Raw genomic sequence first — 21,992 nt, forward strand, 5'->3', positions numbered from 1 at the left:
CAGGACCCATCGGGTCAGTGGTGCCCCAGCCGCCTCTGTCTCACCCGCTCGGAAGGAGGCTTCCCGTGTGCTGTGTTCACAGGAACTCTCACGGAGGGGGAATTGCGTGGGTTGTAAATTTTTTTTGGCTTGGCTTCCCTGATTTTTTTCTATTTTTTGTGTAATCGTTGTAAAATACTCATGATATCAAAACAAGCAGATATTTTCTCTTTTTTAAAATTTACATGGTTTTGACTTTTTGACTTGGTGATACATTACATCACTCAAAATTAAAAAGCCACAGAAGGAGAGGAAATTCGGACACCTGTGCAACATGGATGACCCTTGAGGGCATTAGGCTAAGTGCCATAAGCCGGTCACAGAAGGACAAATACTGTATGATTCCACTTATTCGAGGCACCTGGAGCAGTCAAATTCATAGAGGCAGAAAGTAGGATGGTGGTTGCCAAGGGCTGTGGGGAGGAGGTTGGGGGGTTAGTGTTTAATGGGTGCAGAGTTTCAGTTTCAACATGAATCGTTCCAGAGATGGATGGTGGTGATGGGTGCATCAGTGGGAATGTATTTAATGCCACCGAACTGCACACTCAAAAATGGCTAAGATGGTACATTTGACAGTATGAATATTTTACCATGATTAAAAAAAAAAGATACAGAGGGGGACAGAGTGACAAGTCTCCCTCCCATTCCTGTCCCCAGCCACGCTGTTCTCTCTTGAGGCAACCAGTGTCTTCAGTGTGCTGGTGGATTCTTGCTTTCCTCCCTCCTGGCCCGGGTACCGATGGGCAGAGCGAGGATGCCTCCCGCCCCGAGAGCCCAGGATGAGCACGCCCTTCCATCCCCGCCTCCAGGACATGAGGCAGCGGCTGGACCCAGATCTTCCCGCCCTGCTGGGTTGCAGGAATTGAGGACCCGAGGCTAGGGGGCCAGAGTCCTGCCTGGAGAGCGCCCCGGAACTCTCCTCCCCTCTCTTGGGAGAAGACTCCTAAGTGGGCACTTGGGAATGTTTGTTGACTGTGTCATGGGGGAAAGAAGGTGGAATGTCAGCCAACAGCCAGACGGAGCTGGGCTGCCGCAGACGCTCTGATCTCCTGTTCTTAGAGTCCCAGAAGCACCCAGCACTCCCTCGCCGGGGTGTCCTCGGGGCCAGCTCTTGTGCCGGCACTGGGATGAGGCACTGGATTGGACCCCAGGGAGGTGAGCTGTCCTCCCATGTCTGTTTGATGGTTACCGGGCGTCGATAGCAGGGCGTTTGGTTTGGCACCCGGGTATCCTGCTGGTGCCCAGGTCCCTGGCCAGTCCCCTTAACAGAGCTGCCACCCTGAGCTGAGCTGCCCATTCTCCAAGGCAGGAAAGACAGCATGAAGCCCTGTGCTGTGGCAGAATCCATGTATCGAGCTGGACTTTGTGCTGAGTGCTTACCACAGACGGACGCATTCAGTACGCCGGCCCCACCCCTTAGACAGGGAGCCTGGAGCCCTGGAGCTTCTGTGCTTTGCCCAGAGGCACACTTCTGCCCCTTCCAGCATCCCTGTCAGGTGGGACCTCTGCAGCCAGCGCCCGGGGGCCTGATGACAAACTGCAGCTGGCCCCGCACCATGCTGTCCATTGAGCGGCGAAGCCGAAAGGACCTGAGACCGTTTTACAGAGAAGAACCTGAGGCCCAGAGAGGCCAAGGTGCCGTCTTAGACCTCAGAGCTGGTTAACGACGGGAGGGCAGGGCAGGGGACCCTCCGTGTGATCCATCAGCTCTCACACACTGTAGCAGCCCCAAGGAGGGGCCTCTATGATCCCCATTTTGTGGATGACCAGGCGGGGATGCTCAGAGCAGGACATCATTTGCCCAGAAGCATGTGGCCGGTAATGTTAGGATTTGGACCCAGTTCGGTCCAGCTCCAAGGCTAGTGCCTCTTTTGCTCGTCACGTGCTAGCCCTGGCTGGTTGGAGGGGTGGGACAGGGGCAGGGCTGTGGGCAGACCCGTCTTGCCCCATGGAGGTGGACCTTTCCCCACGCGGGGTCTAGGACCTGGGAAGTGAGTACATGGCCGGAGCGAACACCCAGCCAAGTGGCTCTTTTCCACGCCAGTGACTGTGGCCCCGGGCACCCGGGATGGGCCCAGTGACTTATCCTGGGGAAGTCATGTCGTGCTCCCTGGAGGAGGTGATTGCAAGCTTGGAAGAGGTTGGGAATGATGCCCCAGAAACGACATGGTGGCCTCCAATTTGGGACGCAGATCCCTCCTCACCATGGGATGCTCGTTGAGTTGTTTCCTTCTCAGAATGGCCTGGTTTGGGGGACAGTGCCCACTCGGGTGTGGTTCCTAGGCAGAGGCACTGGAAGGAGGGCGCTGCCCAGCATACGGCTCTGGATTATGAGCATCCACAGAGCTGCTGGGGCTCAAAGGTGTTGGCAGTAAATGACACCAAAGCAGGAGTGATGCTGGGAACCTGGGCGAATACAGACGCTGGGTAATTAGAACAGGTGGCTCACATAAATGGCCATAATCTAAGGTTATGGGGGCAGGTGACCAGGGGCTTCTCTGGTCCCGGGAGGATGCCCTTAAATGCCTTGTGTCTGCTGGGGTGGCTCCATGAGACCAGCTGTGCTCTGCTGGCGGGTGCTCTCCAGCCTTGGTCTCTCCTGCTGGAATGGTGACCTTGTCAGGACAGACCACGAAGGCTGAGCATGTGCCCATGCGTCTTGGGGCATGTCTGGCACAGAGGGCAGAATCAGGACATTTGTTGGGTTTTGCTGGCAGTGGAATTAGTGGTGTCAGCATCTGGCTTCTTTCCCTCTGCCACTGACACCCCTATGTGCCTCTGGTCACCCAGCCAGGTGCCAGTGGCATCTAGCGCATTGTTGTTATCATCGTCAACATGATTATTATGGGAGCATAGTGGCTCTGGGGCCAGCCAGTCCTGAGTTCAGGTCTTGCCCTGTCATTTGCAATGTGGTCTGGGACCACTCTCTCAGTCTCTGGGGACCTCTCTGACCATCTGTCATTGGGAGGTCATGAGGATGAGGATGGTGACCCTGAGTGCATGCTCAGGGAGTACCAGGCCCTGTTCTAGGCTCCTGTCATACATGAGCCCATTGAATATTTGCAAGAAAACCCTATGAGCTGGGTGGTCTTATCAAGGCTCAGAGAGGGTTGGTAGTTTGCTCCAGGTCACGGAGCTGCAGGATGTGTAGCTGGGGTTTGACCCTAGACACTCTGGCTTCACCATACACGTTGGTTTGAACTCAAAGACTGATGTCGCAGCTGGCCTTGAGACTTTGCAGTGTATCAGATAGCTTTGTGGTCAGTTACGGGCGATGCGGGCAGGAGCCAGAGGCCTAACACCGTTATCAAGGATGATTCTGGATGGAGTTGAGCTCCCTGAAGCTGTCACCTCTTCCAGGCTCCAAGGAAGGGCCACATGCAGAGTCTGTGAACAGCACTGCAAATGTCACATCCAGAGGGACTCTTAGAGACCATGTCACCGATGGGGAGACTGAGGCCCAGGCAGAGAAGGGACTTGCTGGGGTCGCACAGTGAATTAGTGACAGAGCCAGGACTCGAAGCAGGATCTCCTGCCTCCTAGCCCAGAACACTCTCCTCTGCAGGGTGCTTCCTTGTGGGCACTAGACCCCCGCCCGCCCCCTGAGCAGGCTTGCGCAGACCTCACCCACTGGGATCCCCGGGGCCCTGGGCGGGGGGGCGGGGTGGGTGCTGTTTCAGGTCGTGGGGGCGGCATGCTGGGAGGAGGCACACATTGATGTGGCGGCTCCTCAAACCCAGCCCAACACCGTCTTGGAGCCCGGGCTCTGGCCTGCCCAGGCCATTACTGTCCTCCCGTAATGGAATCGGCTGCCCTGGTTAAGTGTTCACATTAAATTAATGCCTCCTCCGCGGAGACGATCAGTTGGCATTTAATTTGTGTTTCCTTCTGCGAGCAGCAGAGTACAGCTGGGCAGCTGGGCCTCTGATGGGCATGTGTGTGAGGGATCCCTTCCCGGGATGGGGGCTCGGTGCAGATGCGAGCATCCAAGTCCCCAGGGAGGAGGATGGTGAGCGCGGACGAGGTGATACCTGGAGGCACCCATGAGAGGGGGGCTCAGGGGCATGGGGGCGTCTCCCCACTCGCAGGCTGGGGGAGCCAGCCCTCCATTTACTGGAGAGAAAAGATGCTCACAGTAAACCAAAGGGGAGGAGGAAGTCGGGAGGTGGGGAGCCTCTGCACGTTTCCACGGGTAGCTTCCTGGGAGGAGGAACTCCTCGGAGGGGCGGGTTCACATCGTGTATTCCCAGCCCCCTCTCTATTTTTTTTCCTTTTTTTAGATTTTTTAAAGATCTTTTAGATTTTAGATTGTTTAAGATTTTTAGATTTTTGCTCCTCTCTTTTTTTTTCTGCCTCGAATGTGAATTGTTTGTGGTGTTAGACAAGGGGGGTGGTGTGGAATGAGGAAGTTGACTCAGTGGTGATTTTTAAGCTCTCTAGGGAGGCTCTGCAGAAGCAACGTAGGTCGGGCGCTCCAGATCTTCACCAGGCAACCCAGACCCCATCAGGGCGCCCCCTCTGATCTGTTGCCCATCGGCTTCTGCGAAACTGCATTTGCAGAAAGGGTCCCCTTGGTCTGCCTCTGTGCCCGCACTCTCGTCCTCCAGCTCGGATATTAGTCTAGAGAAGAACCGGGCAGTTAAGGCCCTGGCTCAGCCCTGACTCTGTGGCGGGGCCCAGGGGGAGGCCCTGTCCACGAGGGAAGGGGAGAGAGGCTTCTGTGCGTCTGTGGGTGGGCTCACACAGAGGCTGGGGCAGCGCAGAGCCCGGGGACCGACGGGCAGAAGCGCTCCAGCACGCCCCGGCCATCCCCAGGCAGCCTGCCTCTGGCTGTGAGCAATGGGGTGAGCTCCCCGTAGCCCGGGTGGGAACTGCTCTCCACCCGTCTGCCCTCTGCCAGAGGCCGGGCCCACGCTTGGCCCAGAATGAAGTTTTCCACGGACGGCGCCCGCCCGGCCTCACCTGAGCCTGCTTCCCATCACCTGAGTGAGTTGGCCTAGGCGTGCCGGCCGCTCGCCCTCCCTGAAGAGGTGTGGAGCATTCCCGTGGGGCCCTCCCAGCTCTCCGAGGTCTGGCCACCGAGCGAGCCGCGGCCTCTGCAGTTCAGATTGAGCCACCTCATTAATTGTCTGCTGTGTGCCAGGGGCGGGACTGGTGTTTTCACCCACACCGCCTGCCTTGTGTGGTTCTCACAGCCACCCTCAGAAGGGGTGGTGTGCTTCCCATTTCACAGGTGACGAAACCAAGGCCCAGAGAGGGTAATTGACTTGCCCAGGGTCACACAGCTGGGAAGCGACAGGGGCCCAGTCTCTTGCTGCCCAGGAGTCTCCGGGACTTTCTCCCCAGAAGCCCCAGGGCTGTCCCTGGAGCCTGGATTGTTTCGCTGGGGCTGCACTCACTTTCCTCTGGAGTCTGAGCCCCGGAGCCTCTTTCTCTGATGGCTCAGGAAGTGAAAAATCTGTGAGTCAGTCCCTCTGCCTGTGACTTCACTTGGCTTTCCGCCCCTCCGAAGGCCAGGCTGTGTCGGCCCCTTTCCTGTGGGTCTGTGTCATCCTGAGCTGATGGGGGAGGGGAGACGCCGGCCCTGAGTGTCGCCTGGGGGTGGGGGCTGGCGTGGAAGCTGCCTATCCCCTCCCCCCAGGGGCCTCCTGGGACTTCTCGTCTATCACGTGGTGCCAGCGGTGGCTCCTCAGGAATTCGGGAGACCACATCTGGCTGGGGCGGGTGCTGCCGCCTCCCCCTCCTGGCCACCGGCCTCACATGTGGGCTCCTTCTGCCAAGATGGTGGCTGAGGCCCCGGATCTCAGCTGCAGTCTCGCTGTGTGGAGTCATTTCCTCTCCCTGCCCTCATCGTCCTGATGTCCCTGCCTCCCCTCCAGGGCCGAGGGCTGTGGGAACTGGGAGAGGGAAGCCGTCTCCTTCTTCCTGCCCTCTTCCTGCCCTGGCGGCCTCCCCCTGCAGAGGCTCTGGAGCCCAGTGGATGGAGCTGAGCAGGAGCTGGTGCTGGGAACTCAGCTCCCGGGGGCCCCCAGGCTAGGGCGGTGCAGACAGAGGATGTTCCAGGCAGAAGGGGCCCTGGCTGGGGAAGGGGCGAGCAGGAGGACTGAGGAGTGATTGCAGCTTGGATTCATTCATTCATTCATTCCCCATTCATTCATTCATTCATTCAGCAAATGCATGCAACAACATCTAACTCCTTACCAAGTGCAGGTGGGTTTTAGGTACAGGGAGTACTGAGTGAGACTAGTGATGGTAACCATAACCAGTTCTCTGCACTGGTGGAGGGGTGGAGCCTCAGCTTTAGACCCGACTCCTCTGATGACTTGTGTGATGGTGCCCCTTCCCTGCGCCTCTTTTCCCACTGGAATGGGCATCTCACCCATGATTTCTCCACATCCCGACAGGCTAGGGCACAGGGTGCTTGAGACCCCCTGCGATGGACGCTGGAGGGCATCACCGTGCTGCCCATACATGCGTCCGGGCTCCCGATTTGTGGGCTCTGTGGTGTGAGCCCCTGCTTGTCTTTGGCATTAGCCAAGCGCCCTCCAGGACTGCCCTTGCCTCGTCCAGCATCCCATCCCTGCTGCCATGTTGTGAATCATGCCCGTTGGGGCTCCGTGGGTCTCTGGGGATGCTGTGTGTCGGCCCCTTCCTCTTTGGGATCCTGATTTCACACTCAGTTCAAGGCTCCAGGCAATGGGAGGTATAAGCACCGGTCACCAGAGGGATGGGAGTGACTGAGTGGCAGGGAGCAGTGGGCAGGGACCAGGAGATGCGGCCAGTGGCTGGGGGCCGGTCACATGACCGTCAGAGAGTAGGGGAACAGAATGGTTTTTCTTGAGAGTCCCTGGGGTGTGTTGGGCCCACACCTCGTGTCATTTATGGATGGAGAAACCCAGGCTCTGAGAGGTGGAGGCAGAGGCTGGGGGAGGCAGATTCGGGGTTCAGACTCACGTCCCTCCGCCGTCCTCGTGAGCTCTGGCCTGGGCCGGGGGAGTGGCGGGCACTCCGCCGTCCACTCCCTGCGTGACCCTGGGCCTCAGTTTCCTTATCTGTACATTCAGAAGTCTGGACAAGTGAATCCTTGTCCCTTTCAGCCCTCCCTTTTGGAGATTCTCTGAGTCTCAGTTTTCCCCTGGAAAATGGAAACAACCCCGCTTCCTAGCTGTGCGTCCCTGGGTCGTGGTTTAGGACTGACGCTTCCTCCTCAGTAGCACGGAGGTGATAATTCTACCCGGAGGTTACCATGCAGCCTGTTGAGACGAGGTTCTGCCCCGGGCACCTGAAAACGGCACAGGCGCGTCGTGAGCGCTCAGTGCGCGTCCGCTGCTCCGTCAGCCTGGCGATCCTCGTCCTCGCCATTATCGTCTGTCCTGCCTGCTTCAGAGGCTGCTGGGAGCTCTGTGGATGGAGGGGCTTTGGGGAGCTGGCACGCGTATCAGGCTGTTGTGGGAGGGTGTCTGCAGGCGGAGGGAGAGAGAGGATGCCTGGGGGGAGATGCTGGGGCAAGAGAGGATCTCTGTGGTGTGGGGGGCCTGAGCCCCTTTTGATGGTGGGGAAGATGGAGGGGGGTCCATCCCTGTCCCCGGCCTCGTGCGCTGCTCTCGGAGTGAGAGCCACGCCCGATGAACAGCATGGCCACACTGCCGGGGAACATGGCATCCTGAGGCCGCCTCGAGCCTGGGCTCCAGGAGGAAAAACAACGGAAGTGGCCGCCTGGGCTTGGGGAGAGAGAACGTTTGAGAGGACCTGGGAGAACGAACAGGATCTCAGGAGGCTGTGGAGGAGGGAGGGAAAGGGGAATCGGGTACCTCTGAACCTCTGTTTCCTCATCTGCAAAATGGGGGCAATCCTTAGGGGAGGAGAAGGTGATGTGATGTTTTATCTCTCACGTGAATAAGAATGCCTAGCGTGGGCACACCATCCAGAAGGTCACCCGTAAACATCCTCCTCTCCCTTCTCTTACACAGCCTTTTAGGAGAGAAGTTGGGACTTTTAAGAGCTGTTGTGTCCATGTGGGAAGGGGTGGCTCCAGTTGTCTCTGTGCTCTGGGCCTTTATTTTCCCACCTGTAAAATGGGGAGGGGGTTTCTCTGTAGCTTCACCGCCCGCTGCGTGAGCCCCTTCGCTCAGTGGTGCTCCAAGCAGGAGAGTCGGGATGGCAAAGGCTTAGAGGACATGTCATCCACCAGCCCCTGGCCCGTAGTAGGGGCATCCCCTTCACGGTGTCATCCAGCTGCCCCCGGGCTTCCTGCTGCCCCATCTTGCCTTATGCTGGTCCCTCTGCCTGAAGCGCCCATCCTGCTGAAACCTTACTGCTGGGGGCAGATCCAGGTTGGGGAGGGGAGGGGCCTGGGCAGCAGGTGTTGACATTTCCCAGCCCACAGCTTGGTGGACAGTTCTTTAGTTAAGCTGCATACTCCTTTCCCCGCGCCGAGTTCCAGTGACTTCGGGGCGTCTGGGGCGCCTTACGAGGCACGTCCCTGTCGTCCTTTCTCCCCGACAGCCGGAGCAGCTGAAGGGCAGAGCTTCTGCATCGTCAACATCGGAGACGCGGAGCCAGGTCTCCCGCCGCAGCGGGGAGGGCCGGGCCGTCCGTGTGGGCAGCGGATTCGGCCTGTCGAGCCAGCTGCCATCGACATGCGGGGTCTGTCCTCAGTCTCCCGGGAGCAGGCGCGCCAGCTGCCCACCCAGCCGGTCTTTGGAAATAAAGGGCCCGTGGAATCATCTGTGTGGGCTTGTCTGGGGTGCAGTTGAGAAACACCAGCGAGGTGTGGGCCACTCCAAATGCCGTCTGCCGGGAGCTGGTTGGGGAGGCAGCGTGTCCGCCCAATCCTACCCTGGACCTGCTGGATCTGGGTCTGCAGCTGAACACCATCCCCAGGGATTCCCGTGCACATCACAGTGGGAGACTTGCTGCTCTAGAGCACGGGCTTGGGCTGGAGTCCCATCCCTGCCTGGGGGCTGTGTGACCTCAGACAAGTTACCGCACTGCTCTGAACCTCAGCTCGCTCCTCTGCAAAATGGGTTTGGGGAAAAATTCTTTACCTGAGAGGGTTTATAATTCACATGAAAGCTCATGAGATATGCGTACAAGGCACTGAACTGAGTGTGTGGGACCCAGACCATGCTTGCCAGTCAGTGGCTGCTGCTCATGTGTCTGACGATCCAAAGACATGGCTTGTGCTCTCGCTCTGGGTTGACTTGGGACAAGTCACTTTCCGTCTCGGGGCCTCAGGCTCCCTATCTGTACAATGGGTCTGTTGACCCCTCGCCCCACCTTCCTCATGAATAGGCTGCTTAAAGGAAAAGTGAGGGGGCGCTGGGCGTCATCTCCAAAGCCCATCTGGGAGATGAGGGGTGTGGGCAAGAGGCCCTGGGCGCTGCGTCTTCGCCCTTTGCTCCCCTCTTCTCTGCTTCTCCTGTTGTCGCTCAAGAGGGGGTAGTGAGGCAGGTCCCCAAAGCCAGGCTGTGGCCAGCACCCCCCAGGGTCCCCCGGCATCTGCTCTGCTCCACGGCTTTGGATGGAGTCCCCCGCCCCCCTCAGAGCAGCGCGGCCAGCAGAGATGATTCAGCTCGGGCCGTGTTCTGGGCCCTGGCCTCCCTTGAGGGAAGTTCCAGATGCCCCAAGCTGCTGGGCTGGGGTGGGGACGCCTGTGAACTTCAACCCACCCGGGATGCCTGTCTCCCACGTTACCCCGAGGCTGGACTCTGGCCTTGCCCCTGACATACTGGGCAACCCTGGGCAAATTCCTCGCACACTCGGGCCTTGGTTTCCCTATTTGCACAATGTGGGGGTTCAGTGAGGTGGCCCCACCTGGGTTAGACCCCTTGGTTCTCTGCTGCCCCTGCTTTGCTTTCTCTGTGTCTGTCATTCCTGGCAGAAGCCCCAAGTCCAGTGCTGCTAGATTCTGGACCCTGCAGCCCACGGCAGATCTAGGCCTGGCCGCCCATGCGGGGGCCAGTAAAGACCACAGGGAACGGGGCAGACAGGAGCGTTTGTGTCCTCCGGGAGCCCTGGCCAGGGCTGTCTCCTCTTGTTTGGGAGAGAGGAGGAATTTTCCTCTGTGTGTGCAAACAGTATCCGTTTTCTCTTGTTTCCAAAAGCTGGTGACGTAACCCACTCTTATCCATTCCTCCCCTCTGGCCTATTTTTAGCTGGCCCTGACAGCATCCGAAAAGGCTTCCAGACCTGCCTGCTCTGAGGCCATGTAGGGAGGCGGCCGTGGGGCGAGGAAACAGAGAAGTTCGTGTGTCTGTCCCAGGATGGAGTGGGTAGAGAGGGAACCTACCACCCCCCAAACCCCCGCTTCCTCTGGGGAGGGAGAGGGGTCCCGGGTAGGGCTCTGACGGGCCCTGGGCCTGCGGGGAGCCTGGGGGTTACAGACTGTCTGTGTGTAGCCTCCAGCCTGGGTTTGAGTCCTGGCTCCACTTGTCCTCACCGTGACCTTGGGCATGTGACTCTGTGCCTTGCTGTCCTCACCTGTAACATGGGGATGATGGTGGCGCCTGCGTTAGGGGGCTGTTATGAGGACTGAGTGGCACCAGGCGGCACGGTGGCCGGTACGAGTCTGCGCTTGGCTGAGGTGAGCTGCTGTTGTTACAGTAACCGTGACTGTCATCATGCTGTCCCTACCTTCAGTCAGTGCTGGGGCACCCCGTGAGCCCCGCTGTGCCTTCTCCCCTCTGTCCTTGCCTGTCCCGCTTCAACCGATGTGTGCACGAACGAGGTAACACATGGAATGCCGTGGAACAGGGCCTGGCACAGAATAAGTGGTCAATGAGTGTGAGCTGTATTTATTACTTTTTGTTTTTATGTAAGGGAACAGACCTGGGCTTGAGATCCAGCCCCACCTACTGACTAGCTCTGTGTCTTTGGGCAAGACGTTTGACTTCTCTGAGCCTCAGTTTCCTTTGTCTGTAAGATGGGGATGATACTAGCTGTATTGGAGATTTCTTTGCTGGTTAGGGTAGGTGGCAGGGCCAGTAGACGCCAAGGTGGCGGTGGTTAGCACAGTGAAAGTTCATTTCTCGCGGGTGCAAAGAAGAGCCTGAGTGTGGCGCGGGCCGCAGCCTGGCTCCCGAGGGCCAGCTTCCAGACTGCGTGTTGCAGCAACAGCAGGAGCAGCAGCGTTTACGCAGCACTTTACAGTTTGTGTGCAGCGGGGTGGCGGTCCCTCCCGTCCTTGTCTCCTCGTGGTGCTGTGCTCTTGCGTCCAGAGCAGCACTGTCACCACCACTTGGTATTATGGCTCCACGTCAACCTGGCCGTCCTCCCCACACCGCCCCCTACACGGGGAGTCCCGGAGGGCAGGCGGGGTGGGTCCACTGGGACAGGCTCAGGGTGGGCGCTGGCTTTGCATCAGAGGGCCGGACGGGCCTGGGGAGGCCGCACTCTCACCGCCTGTCCTTCTTGGTCTTGCAGGTGGGAGGAGGAGCTGGCCAAGCGCATGAACCTGCAGACCATGGTGGACACGCTGCAGGAGGTAAGAGCCCTCAGGTCCCCACCAGGAGGGGCTCCGGAGAACCGCGTGGCCAGTAGGCACATCCATGGGGCAGAGCAGGGCCAGTTCCCAGCACAGACCCTGCTCTCTCACCTCCTGCTGCCTCAGTGTCTCCTCCGTGGAGCCAAGAGGCCTCTTCTGCTTCCCCTGCGTTGGAGCTGGGAGGGGACCAGCACAGTGATACGGAAAAGCTCGGGTCCAGGAGTTGGGCAGCCTGGGGGCAAGTCCCGGCTTGCAAGACCTGACTTGGGGCCGGATGCCTTGGAGAGGGTGGGTGGGCGTCCCTGGGGGGCTCCTAGCCCCAGCGGGCTCTCCGTGGCAGCCGGGAGAACATTGCCTTGCTGTTCCCGGGAGCTCTGTGTTCTGGGCCCCGCTTCTCGCCCACCTGCCATGTGCCCGGAGCAACAGACTCCACCTTCTCAGCCTCTGTTTGCCTCTAGTCAAACGGGCACAAGAACAGAGACTCCATGAGAAGGCCTAGAAAGTTCTTTCAAACATTAAAAAAATTGCTTCCTGATATTTAAAGCACTGATCTTCTAAGAAAGTTAGAGACACGAAAGTCACGTCAGTATGTAGAAGGCCAAGGATGAACACCCCCCGTCATAATAAAAGCTTTCTACTTTACACACATAACATGTTCACGTCCAAAACTGAAAATGCAGAAAAACACTGAGAAGAAAATCAAACAGTTCTGCCCCTCCATGGTCATAAATTGGTGCGGGATCTTCTGGTCTTTTCTGTGCAAACATACGCATATTCTAGGTGTACATTCGGTCAGGGTGACACATGTGACATTGCCGTTTTTGAAATCAGAGTCGGTCAACTATTGGCAATTTCACATGAATCGACCTAATATTTTAACCTAGTGGGATCCCCTGTGACATGAATCTGCTCTTTTTCTCTTAATACCTGCCATGGATTTTTCCATGTGATAAATATTCCTTTGAGAGGTGCTTTACGCTGCATGCTGCCCTGCAGTGAGCAGGCCGAGCGGGAAGCCAGGCTGGGACGAGGTCCTTGGCCCCCCTCCCTGGCACTCAGGCACCCGGCCTGGTTGGATGTCAGGTGTCCAGTCCCTCCTACCCCGCAGGGTGCCCGGCCCCCCCTAAACGCTCCCCCATCTCCATCCCCTAGGCGGCGCAGGAGGCCGAGGCCATCCAGGAGGAGATGAACGAGAAGATCGAGCGGCTCAAGGCCGAGCTGGTGGTGTTTAAGGGGCTCATGAGTGATGTAAGTGCCACGGCCGCCGCCCCAGGTGTCATGACCTCCCCCACACCCATCATGCGACCTGCTTCATTCACTCCGAGGCAAGCTCAGCTTCTAGTTAGAGTCCTGGCTGGCTGCGTTTGAGGATGACGGATGCATCAGAGACCAGGCGCCCTCCCCCACATCCGCTTCCCTTGGTCTGAGTAGAGATGCATTAACCTGCCGCTTAACCCTCCCGCCCACCCGGGGCTCCCCATGGTGTGTGTGTGTTTGCTCCGACTCCTTCCCCACTCGCCACGATGAGGGCGGGTGGTGGCCGTGGGCCTCGGTGTCTGGGCGTGGGTTGAGGGAGACCCCCAGGTCTGGTCTCTGCCAGCCTGAGAGACCCCTCAGGCCAGTGGTCTTCAGCAGGTTGCTTGTGAAGTCGGGAAAGGCCAGTGTGTGGGTCCTTTTGACTATCGGAGCCCTTCCGAGTGACTGTGGTTGGGGGGGGTGAGCTGTTGGCAGCGAAGGCCTCCTTCCTGCTGGGGACCCGGGTGTCCTGCCCCCTTCAAGCAGCGGGCAGTGTGTAGGAAGAGCTGCCAGAAAGGAGGAGCCAGACATGGGTGACTCAGCCCAGTGTGGCTTCTGGTCCTAAGGGGCACGAGGCTGGGGTGGCTGGAAGAAGCCGTGGGGTTTCCAGGTGCAGGCCACCTGGCTGCCCCTCCCTGGATTCCAGGGGGACCCCCTCATCCTAGGCCGCCTCCCACTGTCAGCTGTGGGAGGAATCCTGGAGAGAGCGCCGCCTTGGCAGGCCCCTCGGCGTCGGGACCACGGGCATGCGGGGTGGGAAGAAGGGACGTCTTTCAACAGAGGGAGCTGTTTTTCTGTTTTCTTTGCTCTGACAAAATAAACACTGACACTGTGTCTGCTAAGAGGGTGCCTTCCAGCCCTTAGGGAGACTGGCAGACGGCCTCGCATTGTCCACGTGGCGGCAAACCTTTAGCTCCCACGCCCCCTCCACCCCCTGCCCCAGCTGAGCAGTGCTGGCCCCGCCCTTCACGCCCAGGACAAGCTCAGGGCCCCCTCCCCCCTGGGATCTCCCACCTCTCTGTCCAGCAGGAGCCTGGGAGCGACTCCTCTGCCCCCATGCTTGCATCATCCCTCGCTCACGTAACCCCTGCTGTCCTCCCTGCAGCCCATGACAGACCTGGACACAAAGATCCAAGAAAAGGCCATGAAGGTGGACATGGACATCTGCCGCCGAATCGATATCACGGCCAAGCTGTGCGATGTCGCACAGCAGCGGAACTCGGAAGACGTGTCCAAGATCTTCCAGGTGAATAGGGCCACCTCCTCCCCAGCCGCCACTGCCACCCGCCGCTGCCACCCTCCCGAGCGGCCAGTCCTCCCCCCTGCCTGGCCGGCCCCCGTTTCCCTCACATCCCGCTCACTCCCCTTCCCCCAGAGGTAGCCTTTACCCAACCCTCTGGCCTTCCCAAAAAACATTGTCAGGGACTCGTAGACTTGCAGGCTTACCATCGTCCAGGCTGGCCCTTCATCCTGAGGCTCCAGACACCACTCATCGGGGGCGGGGGTGACGTGACGGCTTCAGGGAAGGAAATGGCGGAGGTGGGACTGGAACTCAGGGCTCCTGGCCCCCCAGGGCTCCATCCGTGGGTTCATGCAGGGTCCCCACTTCCGATCTTCCTCTGGGCGCCATCGCCACGCTCAGGGAGCCCTGGCCAGGCTGTGGGAGCCCTGGGCCAGCTGGCCTGCGCCCTGGCAGATGAGCTGCAGAACCCCGAAGAGGAGCTGTTGGCCTTTGACTAGTTTCCTTTCCCACTGAGGAGTCTCTCAGCCCCCAAAACGAGCAAGTGTGTGTGTCCCGAGAGAAGACCATGGGTTAGCACCAGCGGGCTGTCCTTGGGGAGGGCTGGGGGCTAGCCTGCTGCCAGAGGGGCCCGCGTCCTTCTCCGAAGGCTGCTTCTTGAGTTTGGGATTGTGGTTTGGCTTTTGCTTGAGCCCAGGGCAGTGTGGTGTGTTGGCGCTTTAAGTGTGTGACTGTGTGTGGAGCTGGTGAGGTCTGGGCTTCCCTGGGGCCTCCATCCACCTCCGTGCCTTCTCGCTGCCCCTCCACTGGGAAGCGGGGGACAGCCCTGCAGCCTTCGTGCGGTTTGCTCGTCTCGTGTCTGCTGGGAGCGGAGGGAGCTTGGGGAAGCTCGACCGCCTGTCTGATGCCTTTGCGTGGGTGCAAGAGGGCTCTGGGGAGCATGGGGCCACCTGGGCCTCTGGGAGGCCTTCTCCATCTCTCTGGCTGGCTCTGAGACCTCCCGGGTCACTTTGCGCTCCCGTCTGGCCTGTTCCTCTCCCCAAATCGTGGGGCTGCTTCTCTGGTGAAGGGGCGAGCTGGGCCCGCCCAGCCACCAGGGCAGGGAAGTGTCCAGGCCGTCTATGTCCCAACCTCCCGCATGTCCCCCCTCACGCTTCCTGCTAACGCGCCTGCTTCTTAGAGGACTGTGCATCTTCCCCGGCTGTGGCTGGCCCAGCCACACTCCATCCATCCTGTGGGATGCCGGCTCCCTTCCCAGCCCACCCCACCCTCCGTCCTGGCAGAGCCTCCCAGTTACCTTGATCTCTTCCTTTCCGGGTCAGGTGGTCCCCAAAAAGAAAGAGCGTAAGGTCGCTTCGGACGATGACATCTCGGAGCAGGATGGGGAGGTGAACCGGTTCTCGGATGACGAGGTCGGCTCCATGAACATCACAGACGAGATGAAACGCATGTTTAATCAGCTGTGAGTATCACCGTGCCCCTGCAGTGGGGGCTCCTCTCCGCTCGCCCAGGCCGCTGGGCGAGGGTGGCACATGGGCGGCCTGGGCTGCAAGTGGCCCGCCGGTGTGTTTTTTAAGGCCTGCACGGTGTTAAAGAATTTGGATTAATTTTCACCATTTATAATTTGGGGAGTTTCCCGTTTTCAGAAAGGGCCAAATGATAGTAGAAGTCGGGTTTGTGCGTGGTCTTGATCAAGCCTCAGACCCACTCCCATTGGTTTGCCCTGTGGAGGGATGGCTGAGCTGACCCACACTGGGGCCCCCCACGCTGGCTGAGGGAGGCTCCAACATTCACTGAGCATCCTCCATCTGCCAGGAGCTTTACAGATGTGACCCAGTGACTCCAGACAAGCCTAGGAGGTAGGGCATCGCTCCCTTTTGTAGATGAGGAAATGGAGACTCAGAGAGGGGCAGTGACTTGGCCCAGGCCATTCCGCTATTACGTGGCAGAGCTGGGATTCAGAGCCCGGCCTGTCTACCTGTGTCCTCTCATGGGGAGGTGCTGCCTGGGCTAGTGACAGAGTCTGGGGATGGTTGCTTAAAATCTGCCATGGCGGGAAATAGGCCGATGCTGCCACTCGGGGCTGCCCTCCCCCGCCCCTGTGGAGAGCCGGTTTCCCAGACCCTCACTGGGTCTAGGCGCCCAGGGCAGGGATGCGTGGTGGCCTTGGCCTATCCAGTGCCATGTTTTCAATCCTGATCTACTTTTAATTCTAATCCGTGTTGTACCTGAAAGTGGGGGGGAGAGAAGGGGAGAAGAGCAGCTGTAGGCCTTGGATGACTTGCCCAAGGGCCTGGCGTCAAAGGGCAGGGCTGAGACGGGCCTCTGGGGTCCACCTGTCCCCCGGCCCGCTGGCCTGCTCCTGCCTGCTCCCTTCTGGAGTCCCTTGCCGTTGGGCACCTGGGCTCTGAGCACTCAGTTTTCCCATGACTTCATGCTGCCCATGCCCATTCCCCCGCCTCCCCTCACCCCGCTGCCTCGGAGTCTCCTGGCTGAGCCAGGTTTCTGGCCTGATACCCCACCTTGGAGTCCTGGGTTTCCAACAGCAGGGCTGGGTTTGAGCTCTTGCCTCTGATGAGCCATCACAACCTCCCAGGACCCCTCCGGAGAGACCCTGCTCCTTTAGCAGATCGCTCTGACGTCTGCTCTTTCAAAAGCCAGGGCTGCCGGCTGTCCTCACAAAGCTCCTGCAAAGCTCTGGGTGGGCTTAGCTTTACAGAGCCCAAAGATCATGTTGCCCAGCCCCTTCACATAGAGATGGGGAAACTGAGGCTCAGAGAGGGGCACACGAGGGGTGGGGACAGAGTTGACCCCTGACTCCTGGTCCAGTGCTCTGTCCCAACCAGCTGTGTTCATGCTTGGAAGAGATGTCCCTCCTCTGCCCTCTCTGGGACCATCCCTGCCCTGGTCCTTTTGCCCCTGAGCCAGGCAGCTCTAAGGAAGACAGGAGTGGGGACCAGCCGGGGATGGGTTTGCCCAACACTTCCCGTACTTGCTTTTCCCTTGAAACAGAATGGAGATGGGGCTGTGTTTTGTGGGTTTGCTATTTGAGGGTGACAGGACACTCCTAGACTCTTGATTCATCTTTCGACGTCCCCCCAAATCTCATATTCTCACCTCTTGCTGACGAGAGGGCCTTTGGAAGAGAACTGTGGTGGGGTTGGGTTTTCGGAATGTTGCTCTGGGCATTTCTGAGCCTCAGGCAGGATTGTATGCCCCGCAGACCCAGGCTGGGTTCATTTGGTTGAATTAGAGGGCTTCTCCGAAGAAATCGTTGTCCCCGTTTTTATAAAGTCCCCAGAGAGTTGTTAGGCTGCCCAGGAAGGGGGTGAACTGAAAGGGACAGTCTTGAGGGCCGAGTTGGGGGGCTCCGCTGGTGGTGCTCCTGTGTGTACGACAGAGCGTTCCGATGCTGCGAAGACGGGCGCCCAAGTGTGGACAGGTGTGAACTGGGTTCGGCATCCAGTCGGATTTGTTTGGTTGTAAAGTTGCCCAAGTTAAAAACAATCCTCTGATCACCCCTCCACCCACCCTTACCCTTCTAATCTAGGCCATGCCAACCCCACCCTGGGCGAGGCCGGGCCCCATCCCCCTGACATCTCCCGCTAGCGATGGGCTGAGCCCCAAGCCAGAGATGTCCCGGCCGGTTCCACCGCAGTCTCTGAAGGCACTCGTGTCAGGGCTGTTTTGTTTTGATCAGAATCAGTTGCTCAGGCTCTAGACGGAGGAGTTTGCCACTTTGTCTGCACAGTGCCAGCCCTCGGCCTCAGCCCTGACCTCCAGGCCTGGCGGGAGCAGGGACGCCTCTTCCGACCCCTCTTTCTTGTCCATCTTCCTGTGCTTTCTGGCTCTCCGGTCCTCAGCTGGGATTTCCTTCAGATCCCAGATGCTGGAAAGGAAGTGAAGTCAGCAGTCCCGTATGTCATGCGGTGACAGTCAAGGCCAGGGCCTTCTCTGGAGCTGACCGGCGGGCAGTGCCTCCCTCTCCAGCCCGGGCGGCTCTGGTCCCCTGACTCGTGGAGCCCCCTGCAGGCTCCGGCAGGAACTGCTTTTTGGCAGGGACCCCGGCTCCAGGGGGCCTTCAGGGCAGCTTTTTACCAGAAATTCTTTCTTCTTGGGCCCTGCCCAGTGGCCCCTGCCCGGTGGCCCCCAGCCTGGCCCATTGTCGGAAGGTTGGGAGCAGTGCCCTGGAGGACCCAGGAAGAGCCAAGGGGGGAGCGCAGGCAGGGGGGAGCCCCGCACAGGAATGTGGAGACTTGGGGCCCACATCCTCCTCTGCGTCTGATTCAGGTGATTTCACTCCTGCAGACACAGCCCTCCCATCTGAATCAGGGGTGTGTTGAATGATTTCTCAGGTCTCGTCCGGTTGGGGTAACCAGTACATGTCCAGAAACCCCTTAGTCCCAGGCAAACCCGTCTGGTCCCTCACCCTGCTTCTAGGTCTAATGAAGAGGGAAGCCCAGAAGTCACTCAGGCTTTGAATTCAAACCTGATTTCCAGCATGTGTTGGTCTAGAAGTCCACCGAGTCCCTCTGTGCCTCAGTTTCCTCACCTGTGTAATGGGAAGAATAGTCATGCTCGCCTCCTAGAATCGTTGTGAGGGTGGAATGACTTGCATTTTAATGTATGCCCAGCATGTGATGGCGCTTGATGAGGTTTTGACGGGGAGGAAAAGGCTGTCGGAAGCCGGGGGGTCTGGCTTCCAGCCCCAGTTTCTGTCACAGGCTGGCAGCGTGACTTTGGACAAGCAAGTTACTCCTGAGGTGTGGTTTCCTCATCTGTGCAGTGGGAGTGAGAATACCAGCCTTTCCGAGTTGCAGAGGAGATTATACAAATCGGCTCACTCAAAGTGGGGGTTCAGGCAGTGAGCTGTTAAATGAATGGAAAATGTTATAAGATTGGACCTGGGAGGAAAATCTGTTTAGTCTCCATTAATTAAAGCCTGGCACCTTGCAAATGCACATTTTAACTTGTGTAAATAATATGTAAATACCTTCTGCATTTTAAAAGAGTTCAACTCCATGGATAAGGCACACGTCCCCTTTGGCCACCACCCCTGTCTTTTTGGAGGGCCGCCTTGTAGGAGCATACCCATTGGGGCGGGCCGCCTTCTCTCTCCACTCAGGGCACCCCCCCGGAGCCCGGCTCCTTCAGCCATGCCCTCCTGTGCCCCCCCCAGGCGGGAGACCTTTGACTTTGACGACGACTGTGACAGCCTGACGTGGGAGGAGAATGAAGACACGCTGCTGCTCTGGGAGGACTTTACCAACTGCAACCCGACCATCGACCTGCAGGGCGAGGTGAGCCCAGGCCTGGTTTCCCGAGGCCGGGAGTGGGGGGCCCTGGGGCCCCTCCCTTCAATGGCCCCTCGTCCCTCTTCTTCCCCCCGCCACCAGCTCAATTGTCCCCTTTGTTCTCTTTCCCCAGCAAGATGAAAACCTGGGCAACTTGATCCATGAGACTGAATCCTTCTTCAAGACGAGAGACAAGGAGTACCAGGAAACCATAGGCCAGATTGAGGTGAGGGCCCGGGCTGCCGAGCCCCCAGCACAGCTCCACTGAGGCCACACCGTTGAGACCCTGGTGGTTAAGTGCCTCTCTTTGCGGAGGCGGGTGGAGAGGGGAGGCCCAGGATTGGGAGTCAGGAGGCCTATTGATTCCTTGCCTGGCGCTGGGCAAGCCATGCCCCTCTTAGGGCCTCAGTCTCCTGATCTGTAAAATGGGGGTAGTGATCCCTGTCTGCTCCAGAGAACTTTGTTTTAAGTTACTCGGTGTAGATGGTGATCTCAAATAAAGAGCTGACTTCTGAGTGACATCGAATGATGCTGGGTGCTTGTACGCCCTTTATAAGTCCACCCTCCCTGGTATGCACGAACCCTGTGGATGTGCCTGGAGGCACCTCAGAGCCTCCCCCTGTGCAGTAGGCCCTGGGCACCCCGTTTTGACGAGGATAAGATGAGGTTAAAAGAGAGCAAGCGACTTGCCGAAGGCTTCGCAGCCAGGAAGTGGGCTCCAGGCCCGGTTCTCTCTGCTCCAGAGCCTGTGCACTTGGCCCCATCCATCAATGAGCGTTATTGCTCTGGTCATGCTGCAGAGAGAGATGGCCGGCTCCTTCCCTGGGGGATGTATCATTTGGTGGAGGAGAAGGTCAGAAACATGAAAGAGACTCGAGGACTTTTCTAATCAAGTCCACAGAAAGGACATGCTGGGCTGGGTGGAGTTTGCAGGACCAGATGGAACTCCTCAGGGAAGGCTGGCCCTGTGGTTGCTAAGCAACCATTCCCCTTTCACCAGAAGCAGTTCTAGAGGCCGTGGACCACTACGCAGAGAGCAGAGAGAGGACTGATGTCTGCGAGGCAGGGCCCTGAGGGTGTGGTGTCCAGGGGTGGCCTGGAGGCTTCCACCACTGAGGATGCGAGGAGGGAGCTTGCTGAGGGTTCAGCTACAAGGATGACTTGGCCTCACTCTTCCCACGTTGGTTCTTCTTAGCTGGAGCTGGCCACAGCCAAGAGCGACATGAACCGACACTTGCATGAGTACATGGAGATGTGCAGCATGAAGCGTGGCCTCGACGTGCAGATGGAGACCTGCCGCCGGCTCATCAAAGGCTCTGCGGACAGGTATCCGGCCCTCCTTCCTGGGGATTCCGTGGTTTTGGGTTCTTGGGGGGAATTTGTGGGGCTGCAACTTACAGCCTGGTCCATTTCATCTGCCCAGCCCATCCACCTAACCCGTCCCTGCATCCATCCATCCATCCACCCATCCACTTGTCCATCCACCCATCCACCCATCCACTTGTCCATCCATCCATCCATCCATCCGTCCATCCACCCAGCCACTTGTCCATCCATCCATCCATCCATCCACCCATCCACTTGTCCATCCATCCATCCATCCGTCCATCCACCCATCCACTTGTCCATCCATCCATCCGTCCAGTGAATATTAGCCACCTACTATGTGCTAGATGATTTACCTATTAAACTCAGATAACTCTCACAGCAACCCTGCCCCCGTTGGTTCAACAGCTACTCGTCAAAGGCCTGCCCTGTGCAAGGCCATGGGGATAGAGTGATGAACAGAGCTGTCACAGCCCCTGCCCTCAGGGAGCTCACACCCCACTTTCTGCTGAGCGGGCGGGTGGAGGAGGTGGGCAGGGTCCTCCTCTCCACCATTGCTGAGGCTGCTCACATTTGTCCATAGGGAGCAATTTCCCTTCCTTTCCCAACTTCCAACCCAGGGCCAGATGGGTCTGTCCCCAGGAGACTGACATGCACCAGGCCCCTTTTATTTGCTGGGGGACACCAAGACCGAGACAGAGCCCCTGCTTTCAAGGAACACACAGCCTTGCGGGGGAGACAGACATTCTAATAATAAAATGAGATGATACGTGTGAAATGTCTGGCATAGAACACAAGTGTATGTTCATTGTAATTGTTTCTCTTATTATGACTGTGTTCCTGTAGGCCGTGGTTCAGGCCGTGAAGGAGGGAGAAGCGGCTCCGTGGGAAGCCGCGTGTTCAGGCCTAGGCTTAGCATGTCGTACCTTTAGCTCATTAAATCCTCCAGAACCCACTGTTGTTATCTCCATCTTTCAGTTGGAGGAGCAGACACTTAGGCAGGTTAAACGGCTTGTCCAAGGCCCCCCAGCTCATCATTACTAGAGCCAGAATTGGAACCTAGTGCTGTTAACCACGATCCAGTGTGGCCTCCCTTTGAGCCCTGAACTAGCTGGGGTTTACTGAGCATCTCCATGTGCCCAGACCTGTGTTAGGTGGCTGGAGGGTAAGAAGCAAGCTTGATCCACGGCCCCTCCTCCCAAGGAGCTCTCAGCGCCCAGAACAATCGGAGGCTGGAGAGGGGGTCCCAAGAGGTCTTGAGGGCCACTTTCAACACGTGATCTTAGAAGATTCTAAGGAAACAGAGCAAGGG

The 21,992-nt window shown here is 58.4% G+C and overlaps 1 protein-coding gene across 1 annotated transcript in view; it reads left to right on the forward strand.

Annotated features, from left to right (window-relative positions):
• IFFO2 (intermediate filament family orphan 2) overlaps positions 1 to 21,992 on the forward strand; it is a 46,814-nt gene that overhangs the window by 20,265 nt on the left and 4,557 nt on the right. The window contains exons 2-8 of the mRNA XM_046660661.1: positions 11,464 to 11,524; positions 12,677 to 12,772; positions 13,926 to 14,066; positions 15,383 to 15,522; positions 19,240 to 19,360; positions 19,488 to 19,580; positions 20,550 to 20,680. Coding sequence (XP_046516617.1) covers positions 11,464 to 11,524; positions 12,677 to 12,772; positions 13,926 to 14,066; positions 15,383 to 15,522; positions 19,240 to 19,360; positions 19,488 to 19,580; positions 20,550 to 20,680 — 783 coding nt within the window. The remainder of the gene's footprint in view (positions 1 to 11,463; positions 11,525 to 12,676; positions 12,773 to 13,925; positions 14,067 to 15,382; positions 15,523 to 19,239; positions 19,361 to 19,487; positions 19,581 to 20,549; positions 20,681 to 21,992) is intronic.

Source organism: Equus quagga, chromosome 5 (genome assembly GCF_021613505.1).
Source record: "Equus quagga isolate Etosha38 chromosome 5, UCLA_HA_Equagga_1.0, whole genome shotgun sequence".
Classification (NCBI taxonomy): domain Eukaryota; kingdom Metazoa; phylum Chordata; class Mammalia; order Perissodactyla; family Equidae; genus Equus; species Equus quagga.